A 20732-nucleotide genomic window follows, 5' to 3' on the forward strand; every position below is an offset into this window, starting at 1 on the left:
GGGGGGAGAGGGAGGGAGAGGGGGAGGGGAATACTTCTGCAATTCAGGTAAAACAAAGGATGAGAAATACATACAGAAAACCAGGAGGCAGGAGCCGTCTCTCATGCCTTGGAACGTGAACAGTAGTATTTACATCCCCCATCTCTCTCTTAGAAGGGGGCCTTTAAAATATTCAGCACGTTACCTGGTGCTAGTAAGCTTAACCCCTACTGTAATTTCCATAAGAAAATGGCCAGACATTTTTGGGGGGTGCATTATTCCCTGATCTTTAGTCAACTCTTAATTGGCCTAGTGGACAGAACCCAGTGGTGGGACTCAGGACACCTGGGCCAGCTTGGCTGCTGGGTTCTATTCCGCTGGGCTGTAGCATGACCCTGGGCAAATCACGTCCCCCCCGTGCCTCAGTTTCCCCATCTGTAAAGTGGGGATAATGATACTCCTTTGTAAAGTGCTTGGAGATCTACTGATGAGAGCTCTATGTAAGAGCCAGGTGTTATTAATTCTGCTCCACCCGAGCTTAAACCCCAGTCATTTAGCACAGAAAGAAACAGAATAGCAGGGTGGCGAGAACAAGGGATGATAATACAAGCCTGGCTCCAGCTGGACAAAGCTGTGTGCAAGCACAACCCATAGATTTAATAAACTCTTCCGTGACAGTAAGCAAGGAGCCACCTGCCTAGCCTGCGTCCACAATCGCGCTAGGTTCAGTCTGTCCCCTTCCCCACGCTGACCACTAATGGGGAAGTGAGGGCCCAGAGACCATGTCCACATTGGATCCTCCTCCTGGGGATGGGAACAGTGAGGGAATTCAGGAAGTGCAAGGTGCTAGCACTAGCAAAGGACCCAGCTCTGCCCAAATTGGGTGACCAAGAGTGGAAGAGGCAGAGTGCATGGGGCACCAGACTCATCCCTTCGGTGCTTGTTCCACACAGAGACCAGGCCACCGGACTCTGGGTAAATTCATGACTGTCTGTGTTTCCGTCCCCCCACCCCCCTTACCTCTTGGCTACATACCCCCTGCTGGCCACCTCGAATAGTGGCTCTAACTTAAGTGATCTCATCTACCACTCCAAGAGATGGTGGGCGTCTCTATAGAAGGACAGCCCTATAAACTCCTCCTGGGAGGCACTTTCATCCTCCCCACCCCATATGGTATCCAAGCCTGAGTGGGTAATATTAATAAGCAGGGTTGGATGGGAGGGAAGGTAAATTTTCAGTGAAAATTTTCAAGAGAAAAACCCCCAGAATTTTCTCAGAAATATGATTTTTCATTGAATCAGGAAAAAAAAAAATCCTCTCTCCCCATTGCCTCCATTCCCTTTTTCTTTTCTACAGAGAGGGAGAGGGAATGGAAAGGGGAAAAGAAAGGAAGGAAAAAGCCTGGAAGTCAGAAGTTTTTCCATTTAAAATAAATCCACTTTTCCTCTGTTTTGGCAAAACATTTCAAACAATATAAACATTTCCCGCCGATGTACTGTATTGTTTGAAAAACTACTTTCCTTCCGGAAAGATTTTCCTTCCAGCTCTATTGACAAGTTAGTCCTGCCTCTGCGGTTTAGTGTAATATCTCACTAACAAAAGTTTTGCATTTATTATTTTATAATAAATAGGACAATGAGAAAAATAGAATGGAGCCAGATTAAAAATCAGACTCAGTTAAGCTGCTTCCGAGGCAGATACTCTTGACTTGGTGCTTTAGCTGCAGTGGCACATTTTGCCTAACTGGAAGAAGAGATTTTGGGGTCAAAAATGGGCCCATAAGAATAGCCATCCACCTAGCCCAGTATCCTGTCTCTGACCGTGGCCACCGCCAGATGCATCAGATGGAATGAACAGAACAGGGCGATTTCGGGTGATCCGTCCTCGTCATCCCGTCCCACAGCTTCTGGCAGTCAGAGGGTTAGGGACACCCAGAGCATGGGGCTGCATCCCTCACCATTTTGGAGGATACCCATTGATGGACCTATCCTCCATGAACTTATCTAATTCATAAACCAATTATGCTTTTGGCCTTCACAACATTCAATGGCAACAAGTTCCACAGGTTGACTGTTTGTTGTGAGAGAGCAACAGAGGGACTCAGACTAACACGGCTACCCCTTTGATAGGTGTTGTGAGAGAGTTATGCAAGGCACATTACTGCATAGTGAAACCATCTATGCTGCTAGATGTGTTGCCGCTTGAGGTAGGTGTGAGTGTGAGTGGTTTTGATGTCAGTTATACATGTTGGGGCAAGATCCCCAGCTGCCAAAAATAATTGTAGCTCCACTGAGATGACTAGGGTTATGTCAGTTTACACCAACTGAGGATCGAACGCTGGGGTTCTTAATCAGGTAGGCTGGGAGAAATGGCTTTGATTCCAAGGCATTTAGACAAAAACCCAAGTGCCGACACAAGTATAACAAACCTGTAACTGCAGTTATAATCACGGGCCCTGATCCTGTGAAGACTTAAGAATGTGGTTATATGACAGAAGCTGTGCGTGTTCTTGCATGATTGTGCACTTGGACTATGCAGGCAGGAGTGATTTTGCATGAAGATAATTTCACATGCAATTACATTTCCCCCTCCCTCCCCAATTGGATTTTATGTATTTTTAAACACACCCTAGGGAACGCTCAGTACTTTCAAAACAAACCACTAATTAAGTGTTAATCATCAAAAATATATTCAAGCATTTCCTCAGTTATTTTGGCTTGCATGCTGTACTCCCCCCAGTACCTGATTTTGGTTTATCTTAATAAATAATAATAGAGATATCCCATCTCCTAGAACTGGAAGGGACCTTGAAAGGTCATCAAGTCCAGCCCCCTGCCTTCACTAGCAGGACCAAGTACTGATTTTGCCCCAGATTCCCAAGTGGCCCCCTCAAGGATTGAACTCACAACCCTGGGTTTAGCAGGCCAATGCTCAAACCACTGAGCTATCCCTCCCCCCCTATCTTCAGGGCTTCTGGTTTTCAGGGTTAATTTTAGAAATCTGAGGTCCATGTACATGTCCTCAAAGCAGGGTTTTTCCAAGGCGTTCTTTGATACTGTCATGGGAAGATTTTTTCAGGTACTTCCCAAAATTCTTGTCCGAATAGGACCTACAATAGAACCTCAGAGTTACAAAACACCAGAATTATGAACTGACCAGTCAACCACACACCTCCTTTGCAACCGGAAGTATGCAATCAGGCAGCAGCAGAGAAAAGAAAAAAGCAAATACAGTACAGTACTGTGTTAAACATAAACTACCAAAAAAAAAATAAAGAGAAAGCAGCATTTTTCTTCTGCATAATAAAGTTTCAAAGCTGTATTAAATCAATGTTCAGTTGTAAACTTTTGAAAGAACAAACATAACGTTTTGTTCAGACTTACAAACGCCTCCGGAATGGAGGTTATTGGTAACTATGAGGTTCTACTGTACTTTCATTTTTATCATGTGTATAAAAGATGACGTGCATGTTAGGTTAACCTTTGTATCCTTGTTATTAAACTCCTGGGTTACCATTTAGTGCGTTTGTTCCCTAGTGTGCTTTAATGAAGTACTGTTTCAAACAGCACTATGTTAAACCCCACTAGGGAATTTTTAGTGTGCACCAGCAGGGTCTACACAGATCAATTAAGGCACGCTTTAGAAATCATACCCCCAGAGCCTGCATTACTGCTCCGTGTAGATAAGCCCTTAGATACAGTCCACAAACAGGGCCATTTTGCCTACATAAACAAACCACACTGGGAAAGAGGTGAAGTCAACAGAAACGGAGTGTTTTTGTGGTGTTTGTTGGATAAACACCAATTTCATTGGTGTTTGTTGGTTAAAACCTAAAATCAGAAACCTTGACTTGTAGGGGATGGTGCCTTTTTACCCAGCTGAAGAGCCTTGCACGCTAGAGGTGCTAGGGGAATAAATACATCATTTTTCTGGAGTTACCAAAATACTTAGAGAATTGAAAGCCATGTCCCTCCTCGTAGTCTCAGGCTAGGTCTATACTACCCGCCTGAATCGGCGGGTAGAAATCGACCTCTCGGGGATCGATTTATCGCGTCCCGTTGGGACGCGACAATCGATCCCCGAATCGGCGCTCTTACTCCACCAGCGGAGGTGGTAGTAAGCGCCGCCAACAGAAAGCCGCAGAAGTCGATTTTGCCGCCGTCCTCACAACGGGGTAAGTCGGCTGCGATACGTCGAATTCAGCTACGCTATTCATGTAGCTGAATTTGCGTATCTTAAATCGACTCCCCCCTGTAGTGTAGATGTACCCTCACTCATCTAATTAAAACATGGCTGCGTGGCTCTTGGTCAAGCTTTCCAAAGGGGCAGGGTGAAAACACAAGAGACCCACATGCATCTTACACAAACCTTTAGGACAATACCAAGCATAGGAAGTGTCAAGCCAGAAGGAACTGGAGAGAGTTCTCAGTGAGGGATGATGTGCTTTGAAAGGACACGTGTGCCTTTTCAGCCTTCTAAAGCAATCACTACCCGCAAAGTATTTGGTGCCAAGGGTTAGAACTAGGGAGAACAGCAGGGATAGCAGGACCATTTGCTTTGCAAAAAGCAGGAGACCTTCTTGTCCTTTCCCTCCTGCCTTGGGGCAGCCCAGCTTCCTTTCCTTGTGTCCTGGCTGAGGAAGTGAAGACTTGCCAGACAGGGGGAATAAGAGCTCCTTATACCTAGATGGAAAGTTTCTGGGGTTCCTAGCCAGAACGTGGAACAGCGGTATCCCAGCCTGGAGTCTCCTACTGTCTCTCAGGGAAATGGGAAAGAAAACCTCATCATGGCTTTGGTATCCACAGCTGCTGCACCATCAAGAGTCCTATGATTCCTGAGGGCCTAAGAAATCCCCCTAAACCTGAGTCTAGGGCCTAAGGTTTAGCAGATCTGGGCTGGCTCCAGGTGAACAACCGGGGTTGCTCAAGATGACCTTGGACAGAGGGGGGAACGGAAGAGAAAGCTAACGGAGTAGACTGTGTGGTCCAGTGGATCAGGCCTGGGAGTCAGGAGACCTAGGTTCTATTGCTGGCTGGCTCTGAGCTGCTGCGTGACACAGAACCAGTCACTTCCCCTCCGTTGCTCCAGCTGGGTTATGATAACGCCTTTGTAAAGGATTTGAGGTCTGTGGAGTGAGTGCCGTGTAAGAGCTAAGCGTGGCTTTGTGCAAGGTGCTCAGATACCATGGTGATGGGCACCCTTACAAAAACCTAAACGGATGCGGGAGAGGAGGCAGCTTAGATGGAGGAAGGGAGCAATAAATAAATCAGAGGGATAAACACGGAAAGAGCGAGGAAGTGGCCCTAGACGGGTAAAGGAGAAAGAAGAGTGTAGCCAATTAAGGGAAAAGGATGAAAACAGAAACTGCTTTATGGAAAGTCTCGTGCCAAGGAGACACGAGGAGGTGTGTCTTTAGAGATGTGATCGGGTTAAAATAATTTAGATGGCGAGAAACTCATGATTTAGTCCATAAACTGGATTAGATTTGGAAGAAACCTCCCCTATGGGAAAGTTAGGTCATGGTCACCCCCTTTGGAGCAACTAGCAGTGACTACTGTTGGAGACAGGCTGCTATTCTAGACGGACCAGTGGTCCCATACTGTGTGGTTATGTTCCTGTGGAGATATGCACTGGTGTCCTGTATCAGGTATAGGTGAGGGGATAATGGAGTCTGGGTCTACGTGGCATTTTACGTTGTTAATGCAGTGCTGCTCTCTGAGGTGGTTGTGTTTTACATTCATGGCTGATTGAAAGGGGAGCAAATTCATTGGATTTGATGCATGTTTATGGATTTCTTAAGACAACTCACCACTGGCAAGTTCTATTCAACAGCTGCAATTCACAACATTTTTGCATAAAGTTTCTATTCAGTGTTGTCTTGCAATTTCCTGCATTATAGGAGAATTCATCGGGCATTTCAGAAACGCTCAGAGGAAGACGCTAACAGCTTTCCAGTGTCCAGTCTCTTTTTATGTCAAAGACTCTCCCGTCTGGTGTAGTCTGAATAATGATTGAGGGAGAGAGAAGGGGGAACCCCAGGAAATGCCCCTACAAAGTGGGGCGTCATGTTGGAGAGTTGCACGTGGTCAGAAGATTCTAGCTGGCGAGACTTCTGGGGATGGTGTTTTGTTTCTTACATTTGCTCAGGACGGAGATGTCGCTGTGAAGTTTTGCTTCTTTTTACTTCCTGGTGCAGAGTTTGGCTGGCTTGAGATCGCTTTCAGATTCACTTTTCCTCATTTCCCTTCTCTGCATCCATTCTCCATCTCCACAGGATGACACAAGGAAAACTGCCTCACCACCTGACAGATGTCTGTCAGCCCAGCACTTCTAACCATCAGAGGGGTGAAGTTTTGGAAGAGCCTTCCGAGGGAAACAGTGGGGGCGAAAGACCTCTCTGGCTTTAAGATAAAGCTTGATAAGTTTATGGAGGGGATGGTTTGATGGGATAAAGTGATTTTAGTCAATAGATTTTAGTCAATGTGTCATCGCTGGTAATTAGTAACAATGGTCAATGATGGGATATTAAAAGTTACTACAGAGAACTTTTTCCAGAGGGTCTGGCTAGAGAATCTTGCCTGCATGCTCGGGGTTCAGCTGATCGCCATATTTGGGGTCAGGAAGGAATTTTCCTCCAGGGTAGATTGGCAGAGGCCCTGGAGGTTTTTCGCCTTCCTCCGCAGCATGGGGCAGGGGTCGCTTGCTGGAGGATTCTCAGCGATTTGAAGTCTTTAAATCATGATTTGGGGACTTCAACAGCTGAGTCAAGGGAGAGAATTCTTCCAGGAGTGGGTGGGTCAGCTTTTGTGTCCCGCATCATGCGGGAGGTCAGACTAGATGATCATAATGGTCCCTTCTGACCTTAGAGTCTATGAGTCTATTTGGTGAACGCCTTTTCTTTTGATCTGCTTTAATCACTCTCTGTCTAGGAAGATGAAATCTTTCATTTTGGGAGCCGCGCAGGCTGCTTCTAAATGCATCTAAAACTTGATAATGGCTTATACAACCCGGGGCTTTGTCGCTGAGCCCCACAGTTACCCATGGGAGGAGGTGTAAATGGGCAAAAGATCGGGGCACACAATTCTGATGTTTGTGTGGGCAGGTTGTCAGCTACAGGTGGAACCTAGCTCTGTGTCTAGGATCAGCCATCTTCAAAGTGAGCTCCTCCCTGTAACAATTACTCAGCTGTGATAAAGAGTCTTTTATCCAAGGATCTCAAATCACTCTACAAAGGCAGATATATATGAAGGAGCGAAGATACAGGGATTTGACAATCAGAGTTTACAAAAAGGAGCCATTTAAAAAAAAAATCACTGTCTCTGATAGGCGTTTGTTTTCATGGGTTGCTTGTCTTTAGGGGTTCATGGATCTGCCTCTGTCATTACTACAGCTGGAGTTGGGGGCCTGTGAAACCATGGACATAGGTCCCCTTATTTTTTTAAACTATCGCTAAGGCTGAATATAGCCTTGAAAATGTGGCCCATCTTCATAACACCAAGCACTAGAAACCGACTTCAAGACAAGCTATTTGCTAGGGTTAAAAGTTCAGCCACTGATGGTTTTTCCCCCCCCAGCCTCCCACCATAGCCAGCTTCACCTGGCCTTTGAGACTCCTGAGAACCACAAGTATAGGGCCAGTGAGGTTTTTTGGTGAGGAAAAAGTCCGACTGATTCATGGCTGTGCATCTGGACTGCCACTTGTGAGCCTAGCGATGGAAGTTTTGGGACCACCTGTATCAAGTTTGTGTGAAGAGCCCAAGCCAGTGTATTGACGGAAGAGCTGTCTCTGGAGGTCAGGTATTGGGGGGAAACAGGTTGGAGCGCTATGAATAGTATTTGGGATAGGGACTATGGCGTTCACAGTGCTGCTACCAGGGGCCACCTGACATTGTGACTGTGGCCACAGCAGCTCAGGCGGTTGATGATTCTATGGATTAGACTTGGTCTACACCTAACTTAGGTCAGCACGTTGCCTTGTGGTTGGCCACACTCCTGCCTGACATTGCCTTGCCAACTTAACCCGCACGGTGGATGCGGCTATGTTGACAGAAGAATGCTTCCATCGCTGAAGCGCCTGTCATTCGGGGAAGCGGTGTCCTACACTAAAGGAAAACCCCCTTTCTGTTGGTGTTGGCTGTGTCTATACCACTGCGTTATACTGGCCTATACAGTGACGGAGCTATGCCGGTACAGCCCCCCCTTACTGTACATGTACCCATAGGGTTAGACTCCCATTACGATTCTTTTAAGTATGTTGAGCTTGACCGATTGGAACAGGGGTGCAGGAAGGATTAAACTGGAGCCACGTCTCCCGCTATGCTGAGTGGGAAATCGAGGCCCGGGGCCTAACTCTTTAGCATGTACGCAGCTAATCATCGGAGGGCCCTGGAGCTCCTTGCCAGTGCCTTTTGAACAGGGTTTTCTCTTCTTTGCAGAATACGGCCCCGAGAAGAACGCAGCATGTGGGGGCGGGGCCTTCCACGGAGCAATCCTACATCTACAAGGTGGTTCTGCTGGGGAGCACGGCCGTGGGAAAGTCAAGCATAGCCTTCCGCTATGTGAAAAATGACTTCAGGGAATCCGTGCCCACTATGGGATGTAAGTGAGTGGCAGCAATGAACTAATCCTTTGGTGCAACATAAAGGGCCTGATCTGCATCTCCCTTATAGCAGGAGTATCTCTGCTGAAGTCAGTGGAGCTACGCCTGCAAGAAGTTTGCTGTCAGGCCCAGAAGAGAAGCAGCAGGACGTCACTCAGGAGGCAGGGGCTTAGGGGCTCCAGTTGGAGCTCCCTGGCGGCTAATGGAACGTGACCTAACAGACCCCCAACGCTACAGCCAGTGAGTGCGTGGTTAGTTTGGTTTCTCAGCTTGACAACTGTGAGACATGGAAAAGTCTGGTGAAGGTTGCGCAAGCTGTGCAGGCTAATGTGCCCATTTTAAAAGCTGGGCCTCTTCTGATGCTGCTCTTTATAGATGGATCTTAAGGCACCCACCTCAGAAGCTCTTCTGAAAAAAGTCAGGCCTGAGCATCTACTGCTCCACTGACACCAGTGGCAAAGGGCCTTTTGAGTTCAATGTCAGGGAGGATTAGGCCACATTTCTCCACTGGGGTAGATTGGAGACAGGGACCAAGAAATCATGAACAGGGAAACAGCAACACAGCTAAAAGAACAGGAGTACTTGTGGCACCTTAGAGACTAACAAATTTACACACAGCTGTATTCATTGTGGAGTTAGAGTGACATCTAGTGGTTCATTGCATTTAAATAGGTCATGTCAGCAGAGAGTTTTGGTCTAGACCTGCAGTTCTGAGTAACCCAAGAGAAAAGAGAGCTTACCATGTACTATTAAATGTTATAGATTTTCCCCTCTGCGTTCTCTCTGCGCTTTCCTCCCAGCCCCGGATCTCCCAACTGCCCCCACAAAAATACTACCAATCGCACTGTGTTATCTATGGATTTGTGCCAGTCCCATTCACAGCGCTCACTGCGCAATGGCACCAAGTTCTTACTCTCGCTGCAGAAATGGACACAGGCGCACCCTGGAATCCTGGGAACTGCGCTTCAGAGTCGGATCTAAGGGGGTTTGGTTGGAACCACCCCTTGTATAATTCCTGGGTGTCAGAAAAACAGACGTAACGCTCTGTTCTGCCCGGTTTGTGACAGAGGACGTATGACAACAAGGCCTCCAACAGATGACATTGAAAAGGCTATCTTCCCAGACTCCCAGCAGCTCTGCTCATTATATCGCTCCAATCAGTCTAGTCGAAGCACCCCACCTAGCCTCTCCAATGTTATCAGCATACCTGCCTTTGACATAATTTTCCTGGTGTTTAAACAGAAGCCTACTCACACTAGAACTAGGTGCAATTTCAACTGAAGATTTTTTCTGAAAAACCTGCAGATCCAGTGACACCACCACATTTTAGGAGTTCATGGTAACAGTGTTAATGGAGCCATGTTGGTCCCAAAATATTGAGGAGACAAGATAGGTGTTTTATTGGACCAATTTCTGTTGGTGGAGAGGACTAGGGTGACCAGATGTCCTGATTTTATAGGGACAGTCCCCATATTTGGGTGCCTGTTACCTTCCACTTGCTGTCTGGTCACCCTAGAGGAGACAAGCTTTTGAGCTTTACAGAGTTCATAGCTGTAACACTCTGGTTCCTTCCTCAGACCTGAAGAAGAGCTCTGTGTAGCATGGAAGTGTGTCCCTTCCCCCAACAGAGGTTGGTCCAAGATAAGATCTTATCTCACCTGCCTTGTGACTTCATGGTAGTTTCACTAAATTGTTTGTTTAAAAACAAAACAAACACAACCTGAAAAAAAAGTATCACAATGTTTCATTTTTTTGGCGTGAAATGACTTTCAAAAATTCCTTTAGTCTTATTTTAAAAAAATTATTTAGAATGGTCAAAGTTGAAATAAATGTTTCATTTGACCCAGAATAAAATTTCTCTCGACATAGAGTCAAAATCTTTGAAACATTTCATGTGGTGTTGGACTTGCAACAAATTTTTTTTTTGACTTTTCAAAATTGCCACCAACAAAACCAAACCACCGTTATTCACCCAGTTCTGCTACACGCTCCCATCATCAGATGCAAAAAGATTCATCTCAGTAGGCAACACTGATGGAAAACGCGGCTTTAGTTTTTATTGGAGATGTCAACACAAGGTCAGTTAAGTCTCTTTAGGAAGTTTTGCAAGCTCACAGACCCTGGTATGAGGTAGAGAGGCCGTTGATGTTCATGGGATTGATCCCCATCTGTTCTATGTTGACGTCAATGGAGGTAAGGCCAGTTTACAAGGATCTGTCTCTGGGTCTTTATGTCAGAAATAGGCAGAAAGACACGTTTCTTCCTGTTTTAAAGAAGGATCCTGACCTTTGCCAGGCGAGTGGGGATGGAGAGCCCAAGGGGTCTCCCACACTTCCACACAAACCAGGCAGTCACAGTGCCTATACCAAGGAGTGGGGTATCATTTGCCTACATTGCTTGGCACTCAGAGAAGGCTTCTGTCCCTCCCAGGGCTCTCCGGAGAGCTTTGGCTCTGTACTGCCCCCTCTACCTCAAGCCCATGTATTTGTTAGACAATCTGGCCCTTAACAGATGCCTACCTACTCTGCACATCCACACATTTGACCTGCTATAGCATTTTCAGCCCAAGGATCTTCAAACATTTTGCAGACATTTGCTGGCTTTCACAGCACTCCAGGGAGGTGGATTTTAATTAGACCCATTTTCCATCTGGGCAAGCTGAGACAGAAAGGTTAAGGGCTAGACTGGGACTTGGCCCACACATTTGCCTGGGGAAGCATGGGAGAGCAAAGGCTTCTCCCCCCACCTTTACTCCTCTGGGCCAGGTGTGCACCTGTCACTTCCCTAGAGCAGGTAGAGGGCGAGCACGGATGGCCTTGGTGCCATCCCCGCCCACTGGCCAGCATAGCCCTGCCAGTTTGGGAGTGGGGCAAGTTTGCCGGCATGGGCTAAGAGCAAGAAAAAGCAGTTGTAGCTCAGAAGCATCTGAGGCTACTCCGGCGATAGCGCTGCTTATGTATAATCAGGGCTGTGCTTAAGGGCCCACTTGAGCCTTAAGTGACTTGCCCAAGGTCATACAAATCAGTGTCGGGGAGATTGCAATATTTCTGTTCCAGCAGTACTCAACAGAGGCCAGGCACCGTACAGCTGAATTGGAACTCCAGACTCTAATTCCTACCCTGCCATCACATTTCCTCCAGCTAGACAGCTGCAAAACCAAAGTTTGCTAATGCCACTAATATTGATGGATTGAGCAAAAACCATTGTTCTCATTTTTCTCCCCCCCCCCCCCCACATCTCCCAACTATACCATGCTGCAGTGCATTGGTGTAGTACAGAGCTGTTATTGGGTAATACCAGTTCACCAGCATGTTTGTTACATTGCTTTTGGTGGGGAAGGGGGTGTTTTAATTCTCTCTCTCATCCCCCCCAACCCTTTCCAACTGAATCTTGACACCCATCTTTCACACAGGTTACCGAGATAAAGGTTAACATCTAATTAAGGTGCATGCTATGGCTTTCTCAATGAGCTGTCCCATCTCTGTTGCTTCCAGGTTCTTTCTTCACCCAGCTGGTATGTTTAGAGACTGCCACGATTAAGCTTGAGATTTGGGACACTGCAGGACAAGAGAAGTACCATAGCGTTTGCCATCTTTATTACAGGGAGGCTAACGCTGCCCTTCTTGTATATGACATTGCCAGAAAGGTAAGCTCAGCGATGGCTTGTTCTTCCGCCTCTCTCCTCCAGAAGGGTTTGCCTTTAACTTTCTAAAATATCCAGACTGAATCTTGACAATGGAGCCACGCGGCTGGTATGCTGCAATCGTTCTAGTGTAGGGTAGCTTCCCAATACATCTCCAAACATTTCAACCAAGACTACTTTTTCCAGCACACATATCACGTAAGGGCTACACGTCATGGGCAGGCGTATCCTTCATCTTCTGGTAAAGATGGTTGAAGACATGCAAGGAACTGGTACAGACATTTCACTTACAGTGGACAATAAATGCTCATGCTTTCCCCCTAAAACCCAAGATTTCTCTATCTACCCCTACCTCCCAGCCCAATCCACCCCAACAGCCAAGTAGGTAATGGGGGAGCATCACTAAGTGCTCTTTGTTCCCCTACCCTCATGTAACCCACACACCTTCTGGGAGTGGCGTTCTGTCCCATCTAGTGGCACCAAGACCACATCGAGAGATAAAATGAGTCTGCTCTACACCCTTAGCTAAGACCCAGTTGGCTTTTAGCTCATGCGGTAAAGGCTCATGCACTAAGCTCCAGAGGCCCCAGGTTCAATCCCACCTGCCAACAACTGGGGTCTGTTGGCATTTCACTATATCATCCTTAAAGTCTAGGGAGCTGGGAGTGAGTGTAAGATTAAACGCATCTGTTAGTTGGCTTACACTAATGTCTGTTTCTGATGGACTGTTCCAGGGGGACATGTTGCATGATCTCCCCCTATGTTATGCATGTCTTTTCCCTTTCACTGGTAACACGCAACACACAGGAACCGCAACACCGAGGGCCATATGCCTGTATTACTGCCATGGTAGTTACAGAAGGAGGAGACCATAGGCTGCTGAAGAGTAACATCTCACAGTAACAGAACTTTACGGAAGAGGTAGACCAAGCTTTTAAGAATCCTTGCTCCATCACGAAAGAGCCCAATCACCTCATCCCATCACCTGTAAGCTGGGTCTATGATCGACTGGAGTTCCATGGTGATTGGGTCATGAGTGATGGAGGAGAAGTCATCCTCCTTGGCTTTGGGGAAGGAAGTACATTTAGAGCTGGTTCCTCCTAGCATCACTACCTGTGACAAGCACATAACCCATTTGTTTCTACAATTTTTAGCCCTCACTTGCCAATCTCCTTTGGGCCACGTGACAGCTCCTGGGTATCTGTCAGTTTATTGTCTGTGTGTGTCTCTCACCTTTCCAGGGAACTTTTGCGAGAGCAAAGCTATGGTTGAGGGAATTAGAGAAGGAATTTCTTCCCGATGAGCTCGTGATTGTTTTAGTCGGCAATAAGACAGATCTTGCTGCTGAGCGGGAAGTCACCTTTGAGGTAAGTGGCATCACTGCAGTAAGATCTCAGCACTTGGCAGATTATCTTTTTCAAAACACCATGGCAGCGTGTGTGCACCAAGTACAGCACTTCAGGCTTTCACACTGAACAGTTCATAAGTAAATGTTTAGGTGAACGCGATTCTCCTAGCAGTGAGCAATATAGCAAGACCCTACTGGGTGTCAGGGATGTTAGAGGTCATAAATCCCATTTTGCCCTCTGTTTCAGCTGCTAACTTTCTTGGATCTTAGAGACTTTCCTGAGCTATGGTGGGTTTGTTCAGAGGGTTCAGAGTGTGCATAGGGTGGTTTCAGTGTCAGAGAGGATGTTCCCAGATGTTGCTTCAAAATTTGCCATTGATGAGTTGATGCAGAGAAAAATACATAGATGATTTGAATTACATTAAAAAATTCAGAAGCCGCACTAGAAGCTGATGCTGCATCACTGACCACCAAGTTCAATGACTGAGAACTGCACGGGACAAAAAAAGCTCGAGGGTTTAACTCTCGGATCCGTGTCTGCACTCTTCTGTTCTTTCCTCTTATGTTGGCACCATTATCGTAGCCCTGACCTCTCATGTCAGCTATCGCAATTCCCGTATCTTCCAGCTTTTTAAGAAGCACATTTATCATACCAGCTCCTGTAGTATCATCAATGGTCAATAAATTCTAGAAAATGCTCTCTGACAGTCACCATTGCAGGGACATTTTCACTAGGTTCTGCTGTTGTTTCAAAACGCACCATTAAAGTCATTTGTTCTGTATACCTGATGTTTGGTGGGCAGTCCAGAATAACAGTAATATCTTGCTGACTTCAGATCTGCCACAATCTTCTGTTTGACTTTTGTTGCCAGTAACGGTATGATCTCATTTTGAATTGTTTTTCCAAGGTAGTGGTGTGTGTACGTTTCTTGGGTGGTGACTCTTCTTAGATGCTCCTGGAGTACAGCATCAAACTCAGCCATCAGCTCCACAATTTTAAGGAAGTTCCATTGTTTGGCACATACAGCTGATCTGAAGTGCCACTCAGTGCTTGGTTTTGGGTAGCAAGCCTTCTCACAATGGCAATGAGCCTTTTCAGAACATTTTGCCAGTAAAGAGACTCTGATGCAATCTTCTCTTGATGCTGATCATCTATGGTGGTCTTTAACATTAGTCTCATCTCAAGCTCTTTCCACCTATGGAATGCTCTCTGGTGATTTGCTGCCTTCTCATGGCATGCCAGATTTCTAGCCAGATTTTTCCAGTCCTTTGTTCCTGTAGAACCCAATGTGTCTAGAACATTAGACTGGAAAAATTTGCAACAAAAACAGTATGGAGAATTCTGGGTTTTTGAGTACATAAGCCATGGCCTCTTCACTTTGTCACCATTGGGGACTTCACGCCAGAAATGTGTTGGATGGAAATTTCTATTTTCATTGTCTTTGGGGAACATGAAGTTTTTCACTTGCTGTGGCCCATGCAGTACAAGGAAGTCCCTCAGGCTACTGCTCAAGTGGGTCCACAGTCCTGGATCATCTAGACTTAAGGAACTAAACTCAGCAGCAGCTGTTTCTTGTGCCTCCACCACACTCTTCTCTGATCTACACTTTTCTTCAGGAATGTGCCTGGTTACATCCCTTTGAGATGGAGATATGGATGCTGCAGTAGCTGCCAGGTCACCTGCACTCTGACTAACCGGAAGATCAGGCATCTCCTCACCACTCCCATCCTCACTGGGGCCGGAAGGCTCACCGTGAACATCTGTGTCTATGTATCTCAGGAGAGCTCCTTCCTGCTTAGATAGAAAAGCTTCCTTTGCTTTCTTTCTTTTTCTGAATGCTGCCCCAGAGGGGCATTTTCTTCTTTCACTCATGACTGATGTTCTGTGCCAGCTATAGTGGCTCTCAACACTCAGTTGAAGGGGACAAATAAGCAAGCTGGTAGCAGGGCCTGAGTGAGGGAAGATATCAGTGTCTTAAGGGACTAACTACTTCAGTTGACTGCCTGTTCTCCTCAAGTGGGTTCAGGGAAGCAACAGGAAACTCCCTGAGAAGCTGGGGTTCATCAGTCCAGGCTCCTGGGGGTGCTAGAGAGGTACATAAGAGGCTCCTCCTCCTCTCTCTCCCTCCCTGCAGCTCCTGCTCCTTTCTGTTATTTCCTCTCACCTTTTCTCCTGCCTGCCTGTTATGTCTCTCTGTTATGTCTCTGTTATGTCTCCTTCCTCCAGCCCAGCACTCCACCATCTCTGTGCATCTAGAGCAGAGACAATACATATGCACCAGCAGCAGACACGCTTTCCTACACTCTAGGTCCTAGTGGCGCCCCGCCCCAGTCTGGCACCTGAGGTGGCCACCTCAGTTTGCCTCATGGTAAGGCCAGCCCTGGGAATATCTGTGACTTCAGCTACAGAGTTGTTACAAACATTTCACAGTGACTGTGATGTTAGATTTCAAATGACATATTACACATCACCTTTTAATTAAGTATCACTCACCGCACCGATGAGTACGTCAAGCCTGACAAGAGTCGCTGACACAGAGCAACGAACCACTAGTGGGCCTTTGTGTCAAACATGGGTAGGTCTTCAGTGCAGTTAACCCCCCACCCATCCACAAAAAACCCACCCACTTTGCAGTGAGGGTGCAGAATAAACCATTCCAGTGCTGATAGGCCTCCAGCGCACCCAGAAGGAGAGTGGAGTTCTCCCACAATCCCCTGGGAAAGAATCAGAGTGATTCAGTGTACTGCAGCAGACAGAACCACGGGCTATAGAATATCAGGGTTGGAAGGGACCTCAGGAGGTCATCTAGTCCAACCCCCTGCTCAAAGCAGGACCAATCCCCAGACAGATTTTTGCCCCAGATCCCTAAATGGCCCCCTCAAGGATTGAACTCACAAACCTGGGCATAGCAGGCCAATACGCAAACCACTGAGCTATTCCTCCCCCCTATGCCTCCAGAAGCCAGAGCAACACACACGGGAGCACGCAGCACCAGTGGGGACACAATAATTTGGGGAAGGAGTTGCCATGTGGCTGCTCACAGCCAGGCTAGGCCAACTTGGGTGCCAGTCACCTGAGTTAGCTGCTGTGAAGACATACCAAGTGTGAAACATAGCTATAACCGCAGGCTGTGTGTCAGCTGGACACTTGCTCAATAGCACGTGCCCTTGCCTAGTGTCAGTTGATCATGCAATCGAAGGCTGTTGTGATGCCTCTCCTCCAGGGTTCTGATCAAGATGGTGAGGATTAGGGCTGGCTGGAAAACAAGACTTCCATTGTGTGAGAAATAGAGGCACCAGGCAGAGCAGGGATTCAAACCTGGGCCTCCCACGCCCCAAGTGATTGCTCTACACCAGGGGTTGGCAACGTTTGGCACGCGGCTCACCAGGGTAAGCACCCTGGTGGGCCAGGCCAGTTTATTTACCTGCTGACGTGGCAGGTTCGGCCGATCGCGGCCCCCACTCGCCGCGGTTCGCCGTCCCGGGCCAATGGAGGCGGCGAGAAGCGGCGCGGGCGAGGAATGTGCTGGCCGCTGCTTCCCGCCACCCCCATTGGCTTGGGACGGCGAACCGCGGCCAGTGGGGGCCGCGATCGGCCGAACCTGCCGCATCAGCAGGTAAATAAACTGGCCCAGCCCGCCATGGTGCTTACCCTGGCGAGCCGCGTGCCAAACGTTGCCGACCCCTGCTCTACACACAGGGCTGTTGGCTAGTCTGGGCTGGGGTTTGGGGTGGGCGGGAGGGGTGAGTTCTCACCAGAACCGCCAGCCTGGACTTGAAGAACCTTCTTGAGGAAAGTTTAAGCCAAACACACACGTTTCCACAAAACACATTTCTGTTTTGCCACACCAGCATTTTCCAATAGCAATCCGTTGACAAAGAATCCCTGAGCAGCTCTAGCAGAGACGGGAGTAGGGCGAGAAGGGGGCAGGAAGGCTGAGAGCAGTAGCCTTATCTGCCAACTTCCTGGCTTGTGGGCTTTAAATCTTAGCCCAGGATAGCCTGTTAGTACATGTATGGTTGCAGTTACGCTCCTGCTTTGACCCTGTAGTATTAATGTGTTGACTCCTTTCTCCTCACCCCTCCCCCCCACGTTGGCCAAGATCTCACTCTGAGTATGTCCAGTACAAACCAAGCCATCTGCAAGGCTAGTGCATCAAAACCCGGGGAGCCAGTGAGTTTTAACGCAGTCCAGTCAGAGAGCTGCCGCAATGCCTTGAGCTGTGCAATAGAGAAAACAAGCGTGGCCTAAACAGTTCGGCTGCAGCCGCGTGAATGGAACAGAAGGAGCGTGAGCGGGGGAAATGGAAAGCGTCAGGCTTTGCAGCAGAATCTGCTGGAATGCACCGGTGGCTCTGTCACCGGACACCCCCCCTTCAGAAAGGTGGGGAACAAAAGTCAGTGTAAATTAAGAGCTTGTTTGCACGAGCGGGGTGCAAGGTCTAGGGTGCACTTGTGTGTTGTGCACCAACTGGCCCATAAGGACCTGCTGGCATGCACGGAGAGTTCCCTAGTGTGTGTCACTGCAGCACGCACAAGCCACCCCCCTGCAGTGCAGACTAACGCACCATGCAGATGAGTTCTAAGCCTTAAGGCTCCCTGGTACATCATTAGTCTGACAGCGCAAGTGCTGGAGCTAACGACGGGGGTACGAGGCCCTAAGGCAGTTTGCAGCACCCAGCTTAGAGATTTGTTCCAGAGCCGTGTCTCCCTGTCAGGCCTAAGGACAAGATCCAATACCTTGTAAATGGAGCCCTCATTTCCACCACCTTCCAGGATGGTTACAGAGGGACATTTACCAAGCTGGATGTGATTACAGTGCAGAACACACCGAAGTCTACTTTGAAATAACCCTGTTTTTGTCGTGTTCCCCTCCCCTGCCCCCCCAACTAGGAGGCGGAGGAGTTTGCAAAGAGCAAAAGCTTAATCTACATGGAAACATCGGCAAAATCCAACCACCAAGTGACCGAGGTGTTTATGGCCATAGGTAAGTTCCAAGTGAGAAGCTAGGGTTACCATATTTCAGCGAGCAAAAAAGAGGACGGGAGAAGCCCCGCCCTAGCCCCGCCCCTGCCCCTCCCACTTCCCGCCCCCCCTGACCTCCCAACCCTCCCCCCGTTCCTTGTCCCCTGACTACCCCCTCCTGGGACCCCTGCCCCTAACTGCCCCCCAGGACTATCTAAGCCTCCCTGCCTCTTGTCCCCTGACTGCCCCAACCTTTATCCACACCCCCACCCCCAGACAGACCCCTGGGACTCCCACGCCCCATCCAACCACTCCCCACCCCCTGACAGCCCCCCCCCAGAACTCCCAACCCATCTAAACCCCTCTGCTCCCTGTCCCCTGACTGCTCCGATCCCTCTCCGCACTCCTGCCCCCTGACAGCCCCCCCCAGAACTCCCAACCCATCTAAACCCCTCTGCTCCCTGTCCCCTGACTGCTCCGATCCCTCTCCGCACTCCTGCCCCCTGACAGCCCCCCCCAGAACTCCCAACCCATCTAAACCCTTCTGCTCCCTGTCCCCTGACTGCTCCGATCCCTCTCCCCACTCCTGCCCCCTGACAGCTCCCCCCCAGAACTCCCAGCCCCCTACCCCCCTGTTCCTTGTCCCCTAACTGCCCCCTCCTAAGACCCCCCCCCAACTGCCCACCAGGACCCTACCCCCTACCTGTACCCTGACTGCCCAAAACTTTCTCCACTCCCCCCAAAAAGCCCCCCCCCGTTTCTTGACTGCCCCCTCCAGAACCTCCCTGCCCCTTGTCCTACCCCCCTTACCCTGCTGCTCAGAACAGGGTGTTGGGCTCTGTGCGAGCCGGACACGTGGCTGAGCTCCCCAGCACAACAAAACCCGGTCCCTGGCCCTGCACAACAAAACCCGGTCCCTGGCCCGGACCGGGTTGCAGGAGAGAGCTGCCCTTGTATCAGCACAAAGTGCTCTCGCTCCCGTTTTGCTACGCTGCATGGCAGTAACCGCTCCCAGTTGCAAAAGGGGAGGGCTGCACTTTGTGCTGAGACACTTGCTCAGAATGCAGGGCGGAGCTCCTCTCCAGCTGCTCCGGAGTCCAGCCCGGGACTTCCCTGCAGCCCTCCCAGCCGCTCCGGGGGAGGGGGGAAATCCCGGACATTGTGAGTGCTTTACAAATTCCCCCCGGACGCTATTTTTAGCACAAAAAGGAGGACATGTCCGGGTAAATCCGGACGAATGGTAACCCTAGAGAAGCCGCTGTGCAGGTAACAGCACTAGAGAGATGCTGAGGTCTGTGCCAGCTCTTTGCCTTGTGAGCTATAGCACGGCACTGCTTCTCTCCTCCCAGTTGCTCGGGGGCAATTAGGATTGAGTTACTTGACCTGAAGAGGTCCAGGAACCGGGAAGTCTTCACTGCGAATGCAGCAGTGCATTGCCTCTAGGCATAGACAAGTGGTGACTGGGTACACTCTGGCCTGTCAAGCCTGACAGCTGCCAAGAGTGAGCGAGACAGATCCAGAGCAGTGGCTTCCCCATTCCAAACACAGACAGGCTGCCTCCCACTCCCCCCCCCGCAACTTCTGAGACAAGCAAACTTCTGGAGAGGTTCTGCCTTTGCCGCCGGGGTGAGGGTGGAACCTGCTGAGCGCTGAACGGGGAGGAGGTTCCCCCGCCCTTTGGAACACCAGTCACTGGCCCTAGCAATGGGAAAGTGGGAATTTCTCCCCACTCCCCAGGTTCCTCACTGTCACTGCAAGAGGATCTCTTCTCTCCGAGACCCATTCCCCTTGGCCCCAGTTATGATCCCCAAACAAAACAAGCCATGTTTCTTTCATCCCTCAGGCCAGAGATCAGAGGCCTCTCCCAGGCTGGAAAACAGGATCCCTGGATCCTTCTTCCTTAGGGTGTAGAATAAAGCCCTCGAACCAGCTAGGACAGTGGCTTTCAACCTTTCCAGAGTACTGTACCCCTTTCAGGAGCTTGATTTGTCTTGCATACCCCAAGTTTTACCTCACTTAAAAACTACTTGCTTACAAAATCAGACAAACATACAGACGTGTCGCAGCTACACTATTACTGAAAAATGGCTGACTTTCTCATTTTTACCATACTCAATTAGAATATAAATATTGTACTTACATTTCAGTGTATAGTTTATGGAGTAGTATAAACAAGTCATTGTCTGTAGGAAATTTTA

General features: G+C 48.7%; 1 protein-coding gene across 3 annotated transcripts in view; it reads left to right on the forward strand.

Moving 5' to 3' along the window:
- The window catches only part of RAB17 (RAB17, member RAS oncogene family), a 93462-nt gene that overhangs the window by 70324 nt on the left and 2406 nt on the right, over positions 1 to 20732 (forward strand). For all 3 annotated transcript variants that reach the window (XM_054043460.1, XM_054043459.1, XM_054043458.1), the window contains exons 3-6: positions 8415 to 8577; positions 12073 to 12224; positions 13463 to 13588; positions 18463 to 18556. In XM_054043460.1, coding sequence (XP_053899435.1) covers positions 8415 to 8577; positions 12073 to 12224; positions 13463 to 13588; positions 18463 to 18556 — 535 coding nt within the window. The remainder of the gene's footprint in view (positions 1 to 8414; positions 8578 to 12072; positions 12225 to 13462; positions 13589 to 18462; positions 18557 to 20732) is intronic.

Source organism: Malaclemys terrapin, chromosome 11, assembly GCF_027887155.1.
Source record: "Malaclemys terrapin pileata isolate rMalTer1 chromosome 11, rMalTer1.hap1, whole genome shotgun sequence".
Taxonomy (NCBI): Eukaryota; Metazoa; Chordata; order Testudines; family Emydidae; genus Malaclemys; species Malaclemys terrapin.